This window comes from Python bivittatus, unplaced genomic scaffold, assembly GCF_059951505.1.
Source record: "Python bivittatus isolate LINGU-HERP-01145 unplaced genomic scaffold, Pbiv_v1 ctg000430_np1212, whole genome shotgun sequence".
Taxonomy (NCBI): Eukaryota; Metazoa; Chordata; class Lepidosauria; order Squamata; family Pythonidae; genus Python; species Python bivittatus.
In genome coordinates, this window is record NW_028277071.1 from 3,399,030 (window position 1) to 3,410,610 (window position 11,581).

General features: G+C 38.5%; 1 protein-coding gene across 1 annotated transcript; it reads right to left on the bottom strand.

The window, feature by feature from the left end:
* Positions 1-5,139: 5,139 nt before the first annotated feature.
* LOC103048185 (vomeronasal type-2 receptor 26-like) lies at positions 5,140-8,788 on the bottom strand. The gene is made up of 4 exons (XM_088144000.1): positions 8,750-8,788; positions 8,643-8,647; positions 6,949-7,240; positions 5,140-6,003 (listed from the first exon to the last, which is right to left on the bottom strand). The coding sequence occupies exons 1-4, from the start codon at positions 8,786-8,788 to the stop codon at positions 5,140-5,142; spliced, it is 1,200 nt and encodes a 399-aa protein (XP_088000126.1).
* Positions 8,789-11,581: the final 2,793 nt, after the last annotated feature.

Consider the following 11,581-nt stretch of genomic DNA (forward strand, 5'->3'; position numbering starts at 1 on the left):
GCTAGGTAACATGTTCAGTGCTAGAATTGACTGGGGTTTGCTCTCTGTTTATATACTGTGGCATGCCCTGCCAGTGTTGGTGGGGGTGGGGGTGTGGGGGTGGGTTTTGTTTTGTTTTATTTTTCCCGCTGGTAGTTCCTTGATTAGGGTATTGTTTGCTGCTTGATTGTATGTCTGGTGTTAATCTTGGTGTTAATCTCTGCTTATCTGTTTGATGATTGCTGGTGAGGAGATGTTCTGGTCTTTTGTTTTCCTTTCTATTATCTCTTTTGAATAGTATGTAGATGTTGTTTATCTCTATGTTTCTGTTGATGGCTGCCTTGTCTGAATACCAGGCTTCCAAGAATTCCCTCATATTTTTGGATTTAGCTTGGTCTAAGATGCTGACAGTTTCCCAGTTGAAACTATGGTTATGTCTATCCATGTGTTGTGAGATTAAGGAGTTTTCATTGTGTCCTCTGACTGGCTAGTTGGTGTTCACGGATGTGCTCTGCAAGCCTTCTGCCTGTCAGTCCTACATAGTGGTTGTTACAGTCCTTACACTGTATGTTGTAGTCAGGTGTTACTACATGTCCCAACCTTCTAACACAGGAGTCATCTGCAACATACAGAAGTCATCTACAATATAAAGGAATCTCTCTCTCTCTCTCTCTCTCTCTCTCTCTCTCTCACACACACACACACACACACACACACACACGGACGCGCACACAAACACACAGAGATATATACCAAAGAAAAACAGCACTTACAACTAAAACAAAAGAAATCAATTAAATGGCTATCAGAAGCTAAAATCTATTGAAATCTCTGCTCATCCTTACACAAACTTCTGAGGAAAAGGCTAGGCTTAACTGCCTGCAGTGTCAGGGGCAACTCTATCTTGGAGGTTATTCCAAAGGACAGTTGCTGCCAATGAGAAAGCTCATCAGATGACATTGTTTCAGGGAAGGAAGCCGGAGTGAATCCTCCCTATCAGAGTGTGTCAGGCAGATTTTCCTCCAAGTTGTAAAATGGCATCTGAAGAGAGACACCGGGTCGCCATCCAATGTACTATAAAATGCCTTCCTTAATTAGGCGTTGGATTTCTGGGCAGGTTCTTTTTTTCTTATTCTTTTATTAGTTCATGATAATACAAACTACAATGTAACTATTACAAAATGATATAAATTTACCAGACCAATAGATGAGGTATCTACCTAAACTAAACTTCCATAATATGCCAGATGATATAGTCATTTACTGTCCAGTCTGCTAATCTGCTAAGTAAATGCAAATAAATTTTTAAAAGTCAATTATATTGAGGCTGCACTCTAATAAAAGCTTTCATGTTGATCTGAAATACAGGTATAACGTCTACCATCATGTGTCATCACAATGGCCATCTTCACTTGAACAGTGGGTTATTAGTTAATTGACAGTTGCTTTCTTAATATTTATGTATTTATTTATTTATTAGCATAATTTCCATACTGACTCAATGACACTATCCTGCTTGCTATACATTTTTAAAAAATTGAATCTTGCAATAACCTATGCATGACAAAAAAAATAAAACATCTATAATAATAAGATGCCATCCTTATCCCACAATGCAAAGCCACAAAGGCATCAAAGGTCTTTCTCCTGATACATGATCCTACTTTTTGTGCTGATAGCACCCAGCACAGTATCTCTCTTCAGGAGCTAAGATACTCCTTACTCTTCCCTTTGGGGTAAGGGACTTACAAAGAACAATTTTACTGTTATTTTCTCCTTAGATGCTTCCTGCTGTTTAGCTCAGGCCTCAGTACAAGTATATATATTTTGGGCAAAAAGATGCAGACCAGTAAGCCAGCACTGGAGGCCAAGATGGAAAAGATCTCCATGGCCACCATGTATTTGCCCTTTGTGCTTAAATAAGTTGGAACAAAGGACACCCAGACACTGCAGAAGACCAACATACTGAAGGTGATAAACTTGGCTTCATTGAAACTGTCAGGCAAGTTCCTGGCCAGGAAGGCCAGCGTGAAGCTGATGGTAGCCAGAAAGCCCAGGAAGCCCAGAACACTGTAAAACATGGTGACAGATCCTTCATTACACTCCAGAATAATTTCTTCCATCAGGGAGTGCGTGTCAACATCTGGAAAGGGAGGAGCAGTTACCAACCACACACTGTAAATCAAGGCTTGAATAAAGGAGCAGGAAAGAACAATGGAGCTGGCCAGGTGTTTCCCAGACCATTTTCTTATCCCAGCTCCTGGTGTGGTGGCCATGAAAGCAAGGACCACAATGATGGTCTTGGCCAATAGTGAAGAAATGGCTATAGAGAAGATGATGCCAAAAGCTGTTTGTCGAAGGAGACATATAAGGTTTGTGGGTTGTCCGATGAAAAGCAAGGTGCAAAGGAAAGCAAGCAAGAGGGAAATGAGGAGAACATAGCTGAGGTTCCGGTTGTTGGCTTTGACAATGGGAGTCTCCCTGTGCTTAATGAGGAGGCGAAGCACCAAAGTTGTGAGGAAAGAAAAGAAAAGGGCAAAAGCAGTGAGTGTGATTCCCAAGGGCTCTTCAAATTTTAGAAAGCTGATAGCTTTTGGCAGGCACAGATTCTGGTCCTTGTTGGGATGCTGACCATCCGGACACTGAAAACAGTCATCCAAGTCTGTTAAAACAAACAAATATGCTATGTAATACATTAGAGCTGTATGTACAACAAGCGTATAACAAATTTATGTACATACAGTAAGTCCCAGTCATGAAGAGGAAAAGAGACAATAAAGAGCAATAACACAGATCATTGGATCACATTTAGAGGAGCCTGAATGAATCATTATTTTGTGGTTTTCACTTTTTTCTTCTGTCATTTAAGTACCTGAAATAGCTTTGCTCATTCTTTTGTTCCTTCATCTTATTATAAAAAGATACAATCAACCCACGTTATACATTTCATAGTTTTTTTTCTAATATATCTTTTTATATATATACCGTGATGTCACTGGTTTTAACTGCTAAGGTGGGCATGAAGTAAAGGTGCCCCATATTCAGTGAAATGATGACAGGCACATGATTCAAACTGTGACTTACGTCTTTGTGTCATGAAATCATGGTGCTCCCCCCCCCCCATACACTTATAGGTTCTTTCTAAACAATATGAGAAAAACATGAATATGGCAAAAGTGAAAAAATAACTTGCTTTTCAAACACCATAATCTCCCAAATTACTCAGTCTTAAATCACCCCTTTTTAATGATTCCTCAAAATATTGGGAATGATATGAAGTTCACAGGGTGTGCTTGAATGCATTTTTTAAAAAAGTAATTCTTACTCTCTAGATTAGAAATCTTCCCCTCTGGGCACTGATGGCAATTGTAGCAGCAAAATGGTTTTCCTTCAATCTTGGTCCAACTGTAACCAGAATTGCAATGGGCATTACACAGAGAAAGAGGGTGTCCCTGTCCAGCAACATGAGAGGAGAAACTTTTATCCATCCTAAAACAGATATTGCAAATATTTGCCTACAGATTTTACCCAGGGAACTTTTACAAAAAGATTAATTGATGGTGGCCTTGAAAAGAGCCATACAATGAATGAAATTCAAAGGGCTGATAAAGTGATGAACACAGGTGAGCGTAAACATTACATTTGTCAACAACCAGTTAAGGATTCTAGACATTCCCATTGAAGAGAATGATTTGATTTATGGAGTTGCCCAGAACTCTGTCATGTTTCTCTCCTTCAGATAAGTACCTTAGCAGAATTCTAGGTTGAAAAAAAAAATGGACTGCCTTATAGCTTAAATTTCACTGAATTGTATATTATCCATGTAAGATGACTTGACAGTTTTGTAGGGCGGTTGCTCCTGGCATTAATTCTGTTCTTTCAATGCCAAAATACCCCAAATATTTGTTGATCCCCACTGCAGGTCCTTGGGCTGCATCAAGTCTTCAACAAAGCAGAAAAACCTGCTTTGGGAAAATGATTGACAAGTCTTAGTATGAGCTCTACCTGGTTGAAAGCCTTGGGCCATTTGATCACATCTTCAGAAATGGTAAAAAGTTTGCCAGGGGCATTCTGTGGTGCCATTCTTCCAACTTTGACTCTAACAAAGGACTGATTTGGAAATGTGATCCAATTGATAATATCAAATTCTGCTATTAGTTCCCCGTTTGAAGTAAAGGAAAGCATTTCACCAACACTGTTGTTAAATGAAACGCTTCTCAGGTAGTGGTGAAGCTACATGAAAATGAGGACAAGAAACCAGCATCAGCATCATATTCAATAAATACAGTTGCAATCAAATCAAATCTCAAAGTTATTCTTTCTGATAAAGAAATAGTCTGGCTTACAGATTTATCTCAGATATTTGGAATAGCCGATTTTAATTCACTCTTTCCAGTTTCCTTTTGGAGATTCTACTCCTGTGGATCTAGGCAATCTTAATTTTGTTTGCAGTGATTGTTGTACTGGAATGTACAGGACTAGTTCTAGTCTGGGTCACCTACTTTTAGGAAGTTCCTTGCTTTTAGCAAATGGAATTTATAAATCTTGCTACAGAGATACTAGGAACTGTAGAATAAATTTTGTATCACTTTTTAGGAGAATACATGTTCCTTCACAGGAAGGAGCAATTAAAAGTGAATTACTAATGACATGGAAAATCAACTTGATTCATATCAGGTTGATCGTAACCTTTCCGGTTCAGTTAGGCAGCAATATATATTTCACAAGTAAATTAAAGGCAATAAACTGTAATGCTTATTCCTCCATTTAAAAGTTAGGGCAGGGTTAACTCAGAATTTTCTGTTAAAGGAAATGTGTCATTTTTTTGTAGTTTGCTGGAAGATGAGCAGCTTGATGCAAGGCCTCCATGTTCATCTATCTTGGAAGACCATGAAATGAAGTTTAAAAAAAATAAAAGAAAAAATAATAATAAAATAGCCAAAGTGATCATCATGATCTTACTTCCAGTTATCAGGAACGGCCATCAGCTTCAACATTGTTTTAAAGCAGTGCTATGAACTGGAGGTGAGATGGCAGCCACACCACAGCTATTGTCTGAATGTCTAAAATGCTGCTGTGATGTCAGTATTTGAACCACTGGGTACAAGTGCTTGGTGCTTCCAGAACTGTGTGTGCATGAGTTCTCCTGCATTATTGATCTCAGGAAACTACCTGCCAAGGTTGTTGCTTGAGACGTTTCTGTCCCTGTGCATATTGTCTTGTTCCTTTTTTCACTGTAGACAAGTGCATAGTGTGCAAAGCGTCTGCCACCACATGGACAGCATTATAGATGCTGTAGCTGTGGCTGGTCATGCTCATTTCAAAAACTGAGCCAGGAAGATGCTCTAGGTTCTCCTCTCCAGTGCAGAGTTCCTCTGCCATTGTTTCTCCAGCAGCATTGGAGAAAGAACACTGAAATGCCTCTTTCCAGAAATCCCTGGAAAAAAGATCCTGGTTAGATGTGAGCTTCTGGTGCTGAAGGAACTGATGGAATCCCAACACTTCCTCACTGTGAACTGCAAAGGAGAGTGCACCATGCATGAAGTCCAAGGGCCAGCTATGTTGAAAAGACATTGAGGTGAAATCCATCTGGGCTATGAAAATCCATACTTTGGCTTTAATTGAGATCTCCTCAAATTCAGACATATGAAGCATTACCCTTAAAACCACCATTGTTTGAATTTCACCATGGACAATGACTACATTTGCAGTTGCTCCCATAATGATTCTAGTAGTTTTCTCTCCCTCTGCAACCATTTCAGAGATTTCAGTTGAAAATTTGAGTTGTGGAAATTTTTCTATAAAATCAAAGCAGATACCTCCCCGGGTAAACATGGGGAGCTCATTTTCTGCAAATCTCTCCCCACTGTCATCATTAATGAAAATCACTCCAATCCATGTCCAGTGGAAATACAGCAGCAGGTGGAGAATCCCCTTATATTGTTGGTTGATGTCTGGAAATATCTGGCGAAGGAAAACCCTCTGGTTTATGTCATTCATGACTGGCGAGGACCCATATGCCAACTAAAGAATACAGCAAACAGTGAAGAAGGGAATGTCTCTGAGATTTTTTCTGAATACAAATAATTTGAGTCCTTTTACAGTTTCTAAATTGCTAGATGTATCCCCAAGCATTAAGTGTTTTTCAGTGCAGATTCCATTCAAATTCAGTGATAATTTAGGGTTTGTGAGTTTAATGGACAGAAATAAACAATTTTCTTTTCTCAGTACGTGATCTGTAAAACAACCCCCAAATACTCTTACATTCGTTCATAGGCATAATGCTTCTCTAGGAATGGAAGGACAGAAATTTTCTCCCAGCGACGTGTGTGGGGTGCGTAGAACCTTTTTGGTTTTCTTATGATCTGTATATCCATCCATGTTAATGTCCTCATACATTCTGAAGATCCTGCTATCCAATTTAGGCACTTTGTAATGTAACACATAACTGAAGCTACCATAAAACAAACCATTACAATCAAGATTCACTGCCTAGAGGAGTAGCAGTCACCTATTCTTTGTTAGAGCCTGCATCCACCCCTGATTGAGGTAACTGGGAGCATGGCCATAGTGTTCCGCTGTTTTCTGTGTCAGAAATGTCTAGGTTTCCTTCATTATTATATATGAGTGTTAACCTTTGGGAGTAAAAAGTGTCTGAAACACCATACATACAATTTGCTTTTGAACTTAAGGTACGTGGAAGGGAAAATGGGGACTCAGTGGCATTAGAAATATGGATTACCCAGCCCTCGGACATACTTTTATTGCAAAGGAAGAGCATGAATGATCTCTTCATTGTTTTGGCTCATAGGCCACTATCAGCAGTAAAGAGAGAGAGCTGTCCCCTGAACATGGTTTGCTCTTGAAACAAGACCTGTCCCTTTTAGTTCCATCCTGTCTCACTAAGAGTATCAAAGCATTATCTCAAAAGTATTGCTTGCTTAACTGTATCACATGAGCACAACTCACCTGTGGAATCTTGTAGCTGCACAAGATGTTTGCCATGAAGTAACACACATCAGCATTAGGTCCCCCAATAACTGCAGCTATATTAGCCTGCACATCACACTTGTAGTTAGGTATAAACTTGCCCCGTGTGGAGAGAAGTTCCACTGAGGCAAGGTAAGTCCACTTGGCCTGAAAATTGCTGTTTAACACATGGAAGCCCAGTGTGGCATTAGGTAAGATCCTTGGATTTTCATTGATTTTCTCTATAGCAAAGTGCAAGGCCAGCATATGCTGATAGTTCTGAGTTATTACTCTGCAATGAGAAGATTGCCTTATTAATAATTAGATCTTGCAAACTAAACAAATGATGGACTCTCCATGGAACAAATTTCTTGGAACTTTTCTCTTCCTCAATATAAAAATTTAATAATAATACAAGAGGGGATAGATCTGGATGAATTATTATTTCTGTATTTATCTCAGATATCCAGTATATTATTTATTATTATTACATGATCTCTTATAGATTATTTGTTTCTGCTTTTGTCAACCTAAATATATTTATTTAAAGCAACTGGAAGCTTTGTCTCTTCCATTGATGTAACCAAGCCATAAAGGAATACCATCCACTCTGAGATACAAAATAAGCAACTGGCACTGTGATACAATTTAATGCTTGGAAGTGAGTATCTACCTTGGTTTTTTGAATCCTGTAAAATCTTGAATTTAATCCTGCTGTTTTATTAGACCATATGTGGTTCATTATCTGTTTACACCAATCACCTAATACCTTGTTATGAAAATATATTGGAATCGTTTCAAAAAGAAAATTGAGTTTTCGTAAACTATTCATTCTGCCTAGACAAGACAATTCAGTTTTTTTCCCCAATCCAGAGAAATGTACTGCTATGTATTCAGTAAGAAAATAGGTTAATTTCTATTTAGTCCTATTTAGTTCTTTGTGGGTAACTCTTCTGAGTGTGGGTAACTTTTCTGAGTGTGACCATCTGTTCCTTATCCTTTCAATGTTCATGCCAGCTTAGTTATCACTTCAATGAAGCTTCCATGTTTTTTTAGCAGAGTGAATATTTGAACATTTAAACTAGTAATTTTACTTCCTCAGTAAAGGAATCAAATGATTAAATCAAATGATTAAAAATTTCCTTCCCTAGCAAGTGTTTTGAGCAAATACTCACATATAACCCCCTTTGCAAAGACTCTGAGTGCAAAAGATCTAAGAAATTGAAAACCCAAAAGGATAGCAAGGTGGTTCAAAGAGGGATGCTTGGATGCAAAAGAACATTTGCCAGCATTTTATCAACATTTGATAAATCCCCAAATGCTAAATACTCTGTCAAAGTTATTAATATCTTAAAAGTCAGTATAAATGTTAGCTACATCAGGACATGATAGTAGAATGAATTAGAATGTAGATTATAAGAATGATCTAATTTTGTTAATAACACAATAAACACACACAGACATACATATTTCATGAATACATATATAAACATTTACCCCTGGAAATAAAAAAAAATATATGAAAACTCTCTCAATGAATCAGTCTTCTCTCAGGGTTAACTCAGAGTTTCTCAAAATGTTCTAAATGAATGCTATTTAGTCCAATCAACTTGGGAAACCTGGATTTAATAGGAGGTTGTTCCAGCAGGGAATAGCTGCTCCATTGTTTCTGTTAAATTTTCTTTTTAACTTACCTGGCCTAAAAAGAAGAATGGGATTTTGAGATGGGATTTTGCTCCCTGTTCTCTATGTTTCAATAAGTCTCCTAAGTCTCCCTACAGTTTAGTAGGATTGATGTCACCTTTACACTGGTGACAATGAGAGACAATGATGAAGTCATGGCCCCCATTAATTCAGAGAGAATAACATCACTTGAGCATGAGACAGGGCTTGCCAGGAGATGTAATGTGCTTACAAATCAAGGGAAAATATGAAAGGCCTTACATGATATTGTCAAACACCTCAACAGAGGGATTTCTTTCAAAGGTTGCTGGAGTGGAAAATAGATAGATCTGAGAGAGAATGCCACCAATGATAAAGTCACCAGGATAATAATGCTTGTGAAGAATAGAAAGAGGGAGACTTGCAGGGCATTTCACAGGAGGACTGTGACAGGCTCCTTCAAACACCAGCATCACTAGTATTGATGCAACAAACATCACCATCTTGAATGAAAAACTTTCTTCAAGATTTCCTGTCATATATACCTATCTTGTGGAGATGGATATGTTGGCTTGAATGAACACTTATTGGGTGTCTGCCCTTAATAATAAATATAATCAAAGTGATGAACTATTGTCTGCTCGTGTTCTATCTTGGAATGGATATTAATAGCAGGTATTAGTCTTGGCTCAAGGTTTTGCTATCAATTATTTGGATTCTCTATGGAGTTGTATAAGCCATTGTGCTTGAATTGGAAATTATAGAGAAGAGAATCTCCAGTGTAATGAAGCTTGTACAATGTTCAAAATGGGGAAGAGTATGGAAAAAAGTCTGTTGGTACCTACAACTAATATGTGCATTAGAAGAAATGATGGAATTCCATGCAAGTTCAGAATATCTATATATTCCTCATTAATCAGAAAAATGGGTTGCCACCTCTCTGCTCCATAAGCAGGCAGAAAGCAAGTGTATCAAAGAATACACCCCACCCTAACCAGCAAACAAATTGGGTACTAAAATAAGTATATCCCATTGCAAAATTTTGTAAACTATCCCCTTTTCCCTTTTTGATACTGATTGATTGATTGATTGATTGATTGATTGGTGCCATGAAGTCATTCCAAACTCCTAGCGACCACATTGATAGATATTCTCCACGAAAATCTATCCCTAACTTGTTCTTGCAGGTCTGATTTTATATGTGAAGGAACCCACCAAAAACGTGCCTTATTGGTCTCCTCCTTCCCCTAAAATTTCTTGGTCACACTAAACAACACTGCTAGGCAGGAGATGGACACCTGCATCAAAATTAGCTAGGCCCAAATCTGTGTTTGTACCACTGCTCAAATTCACTAGGCATCTTCTGTCAGCACTGAACTAGGTATCTTTCTACTGGCTTCATTTCTCCTATGTCCTCTAAGCACCAGAATTACGTCTCCCAGCATCCATCACCTGATGGGCTGCTGAAATTTTGACTTGGCAATATCTGGAGGGTATCTATGAATAAGGGGTGATACTGTAAGATCGTTTCACTGTCTAATCATGCCATAAAAATAGGAAATAAATCAAAGAAATGGACCAGACTGGAAAATGGATCAAGATGGCTCAGTAGTATTTCTCCATCCTTTCCCCACCCACCTAGAATTGACCAGATCAGGTTTTGCTCATTTGGCAGAGCTCATATGCATTGTTTCAATTTGGGATGTTTTCCCTGGATCCTTCGAAGCTCTTTCTAGCTGCGCAAAGTTATGTCTTTTGTGTAAAGTTGGCCGTTGGGTACCTTTGAAGGATGCTTCTGTTCAAAAAATGACTCCTATCTGAAGCTCTGATTCTTTGATTCTATGAATCAAGACCTGAAGCCAGCAAAGTAGGGACGTGCTCCAAAGCAGGTGACTTCAAAGAGCTGTATAATATTTCAATATGCTCACAGATTTTATGGTTTCCTACCCATTTCTGGAGTAGTTAGACTTTCATTCCATACCTGGATCTTGCTGGAAGAGTGTTAAAAAATGTCATGAGCTACCTGATGTTGACATGAATAACTAGCTAATGAATTTGATCAATTCATTAAACTATCTGCCTAGTTCATAGATACTAATATTATTGTATTAGGTCTTCTAGGTGAAATCCTGCCTATTCAGGAGCATAGAAAGAATGAAGGCAGATGAAGTGGCCACTTTGGAGTCCACAGGAAAAAAACAGCTTGAGGGTTCTTTATGTCATTTTAATTATTTGTTACATTTATTGCAGCCACCCAACTTCAACAGTATAAGTGTACAAAATCAGTAAAACAAATGAAAAAAATCACAGAAGAAAACTGTACTTACAACTAAAAAAAAAAAAAAATCAATTAAATGGCTAGAAGTAGCTAAAATCTGTTGAAAAATGTGCTCCTCCTGCTCCTCCTGACCCAAGCTTCTAAGGAAAAGGCTAGGTCTTATCTGTTTCTCAAGGGCCTGAAGTGTCAGCTCCAACTTCATGTTGGAGGTTAGTCCAAAGAGCAGGTAATGCCAATGAGGAATCATAGAAAATGACATTGTTTCAAGGAAGGAATCCAGAGTGAATCCTCCCTTTTGGAGTATGTGGGACAGGCAGATTCCCCTCCAAATTATAAAGTGGAATCTGAAGAAAAACATCAGGTAGCCATCCAATGTAGCAGAACATGCCTTCCTTATCTAAGTGTTTGTACTGAAGGCAGCTATTCTCCTTCTCCTTCTCCTTCTCCTTCTCCTTCTCCTTCTCCTTCTCCTTCTCCTTCTCCTTCTCCTTCTCCTTCTCCTTCTCCTTCTCCTTCTCCTTCTCCTTCTCCTTCTCCTAGTTGTTCTGCTGCTCCTGCTGCCCTGCTCCTGCTCCTGCTCCTGCTTCTTCTGTTTCTTCTGCTTTTCTCCTCCTCTTCCTCCTCTTAGTTCCAGATAATACAAATTATAACTATATAACTATAAAAAAACTATATGAATATAACAAAGCAATT

Coding starts and splice junctions, on each gene's coding strand:
- LOC103048185 (XM_088144000.1), bottom strand. CDS start 8,788: ATGACTTCATCATTGTCTCTCATTGTCACCAGTGTAAAG. Junction 6,004..6,948: donor GCAGCTACAAGATTCCACAG/GTGAGTTGTGCT, acceptor TGTATTCTTTAG/TTGGCATATGGGTCCTCGCC.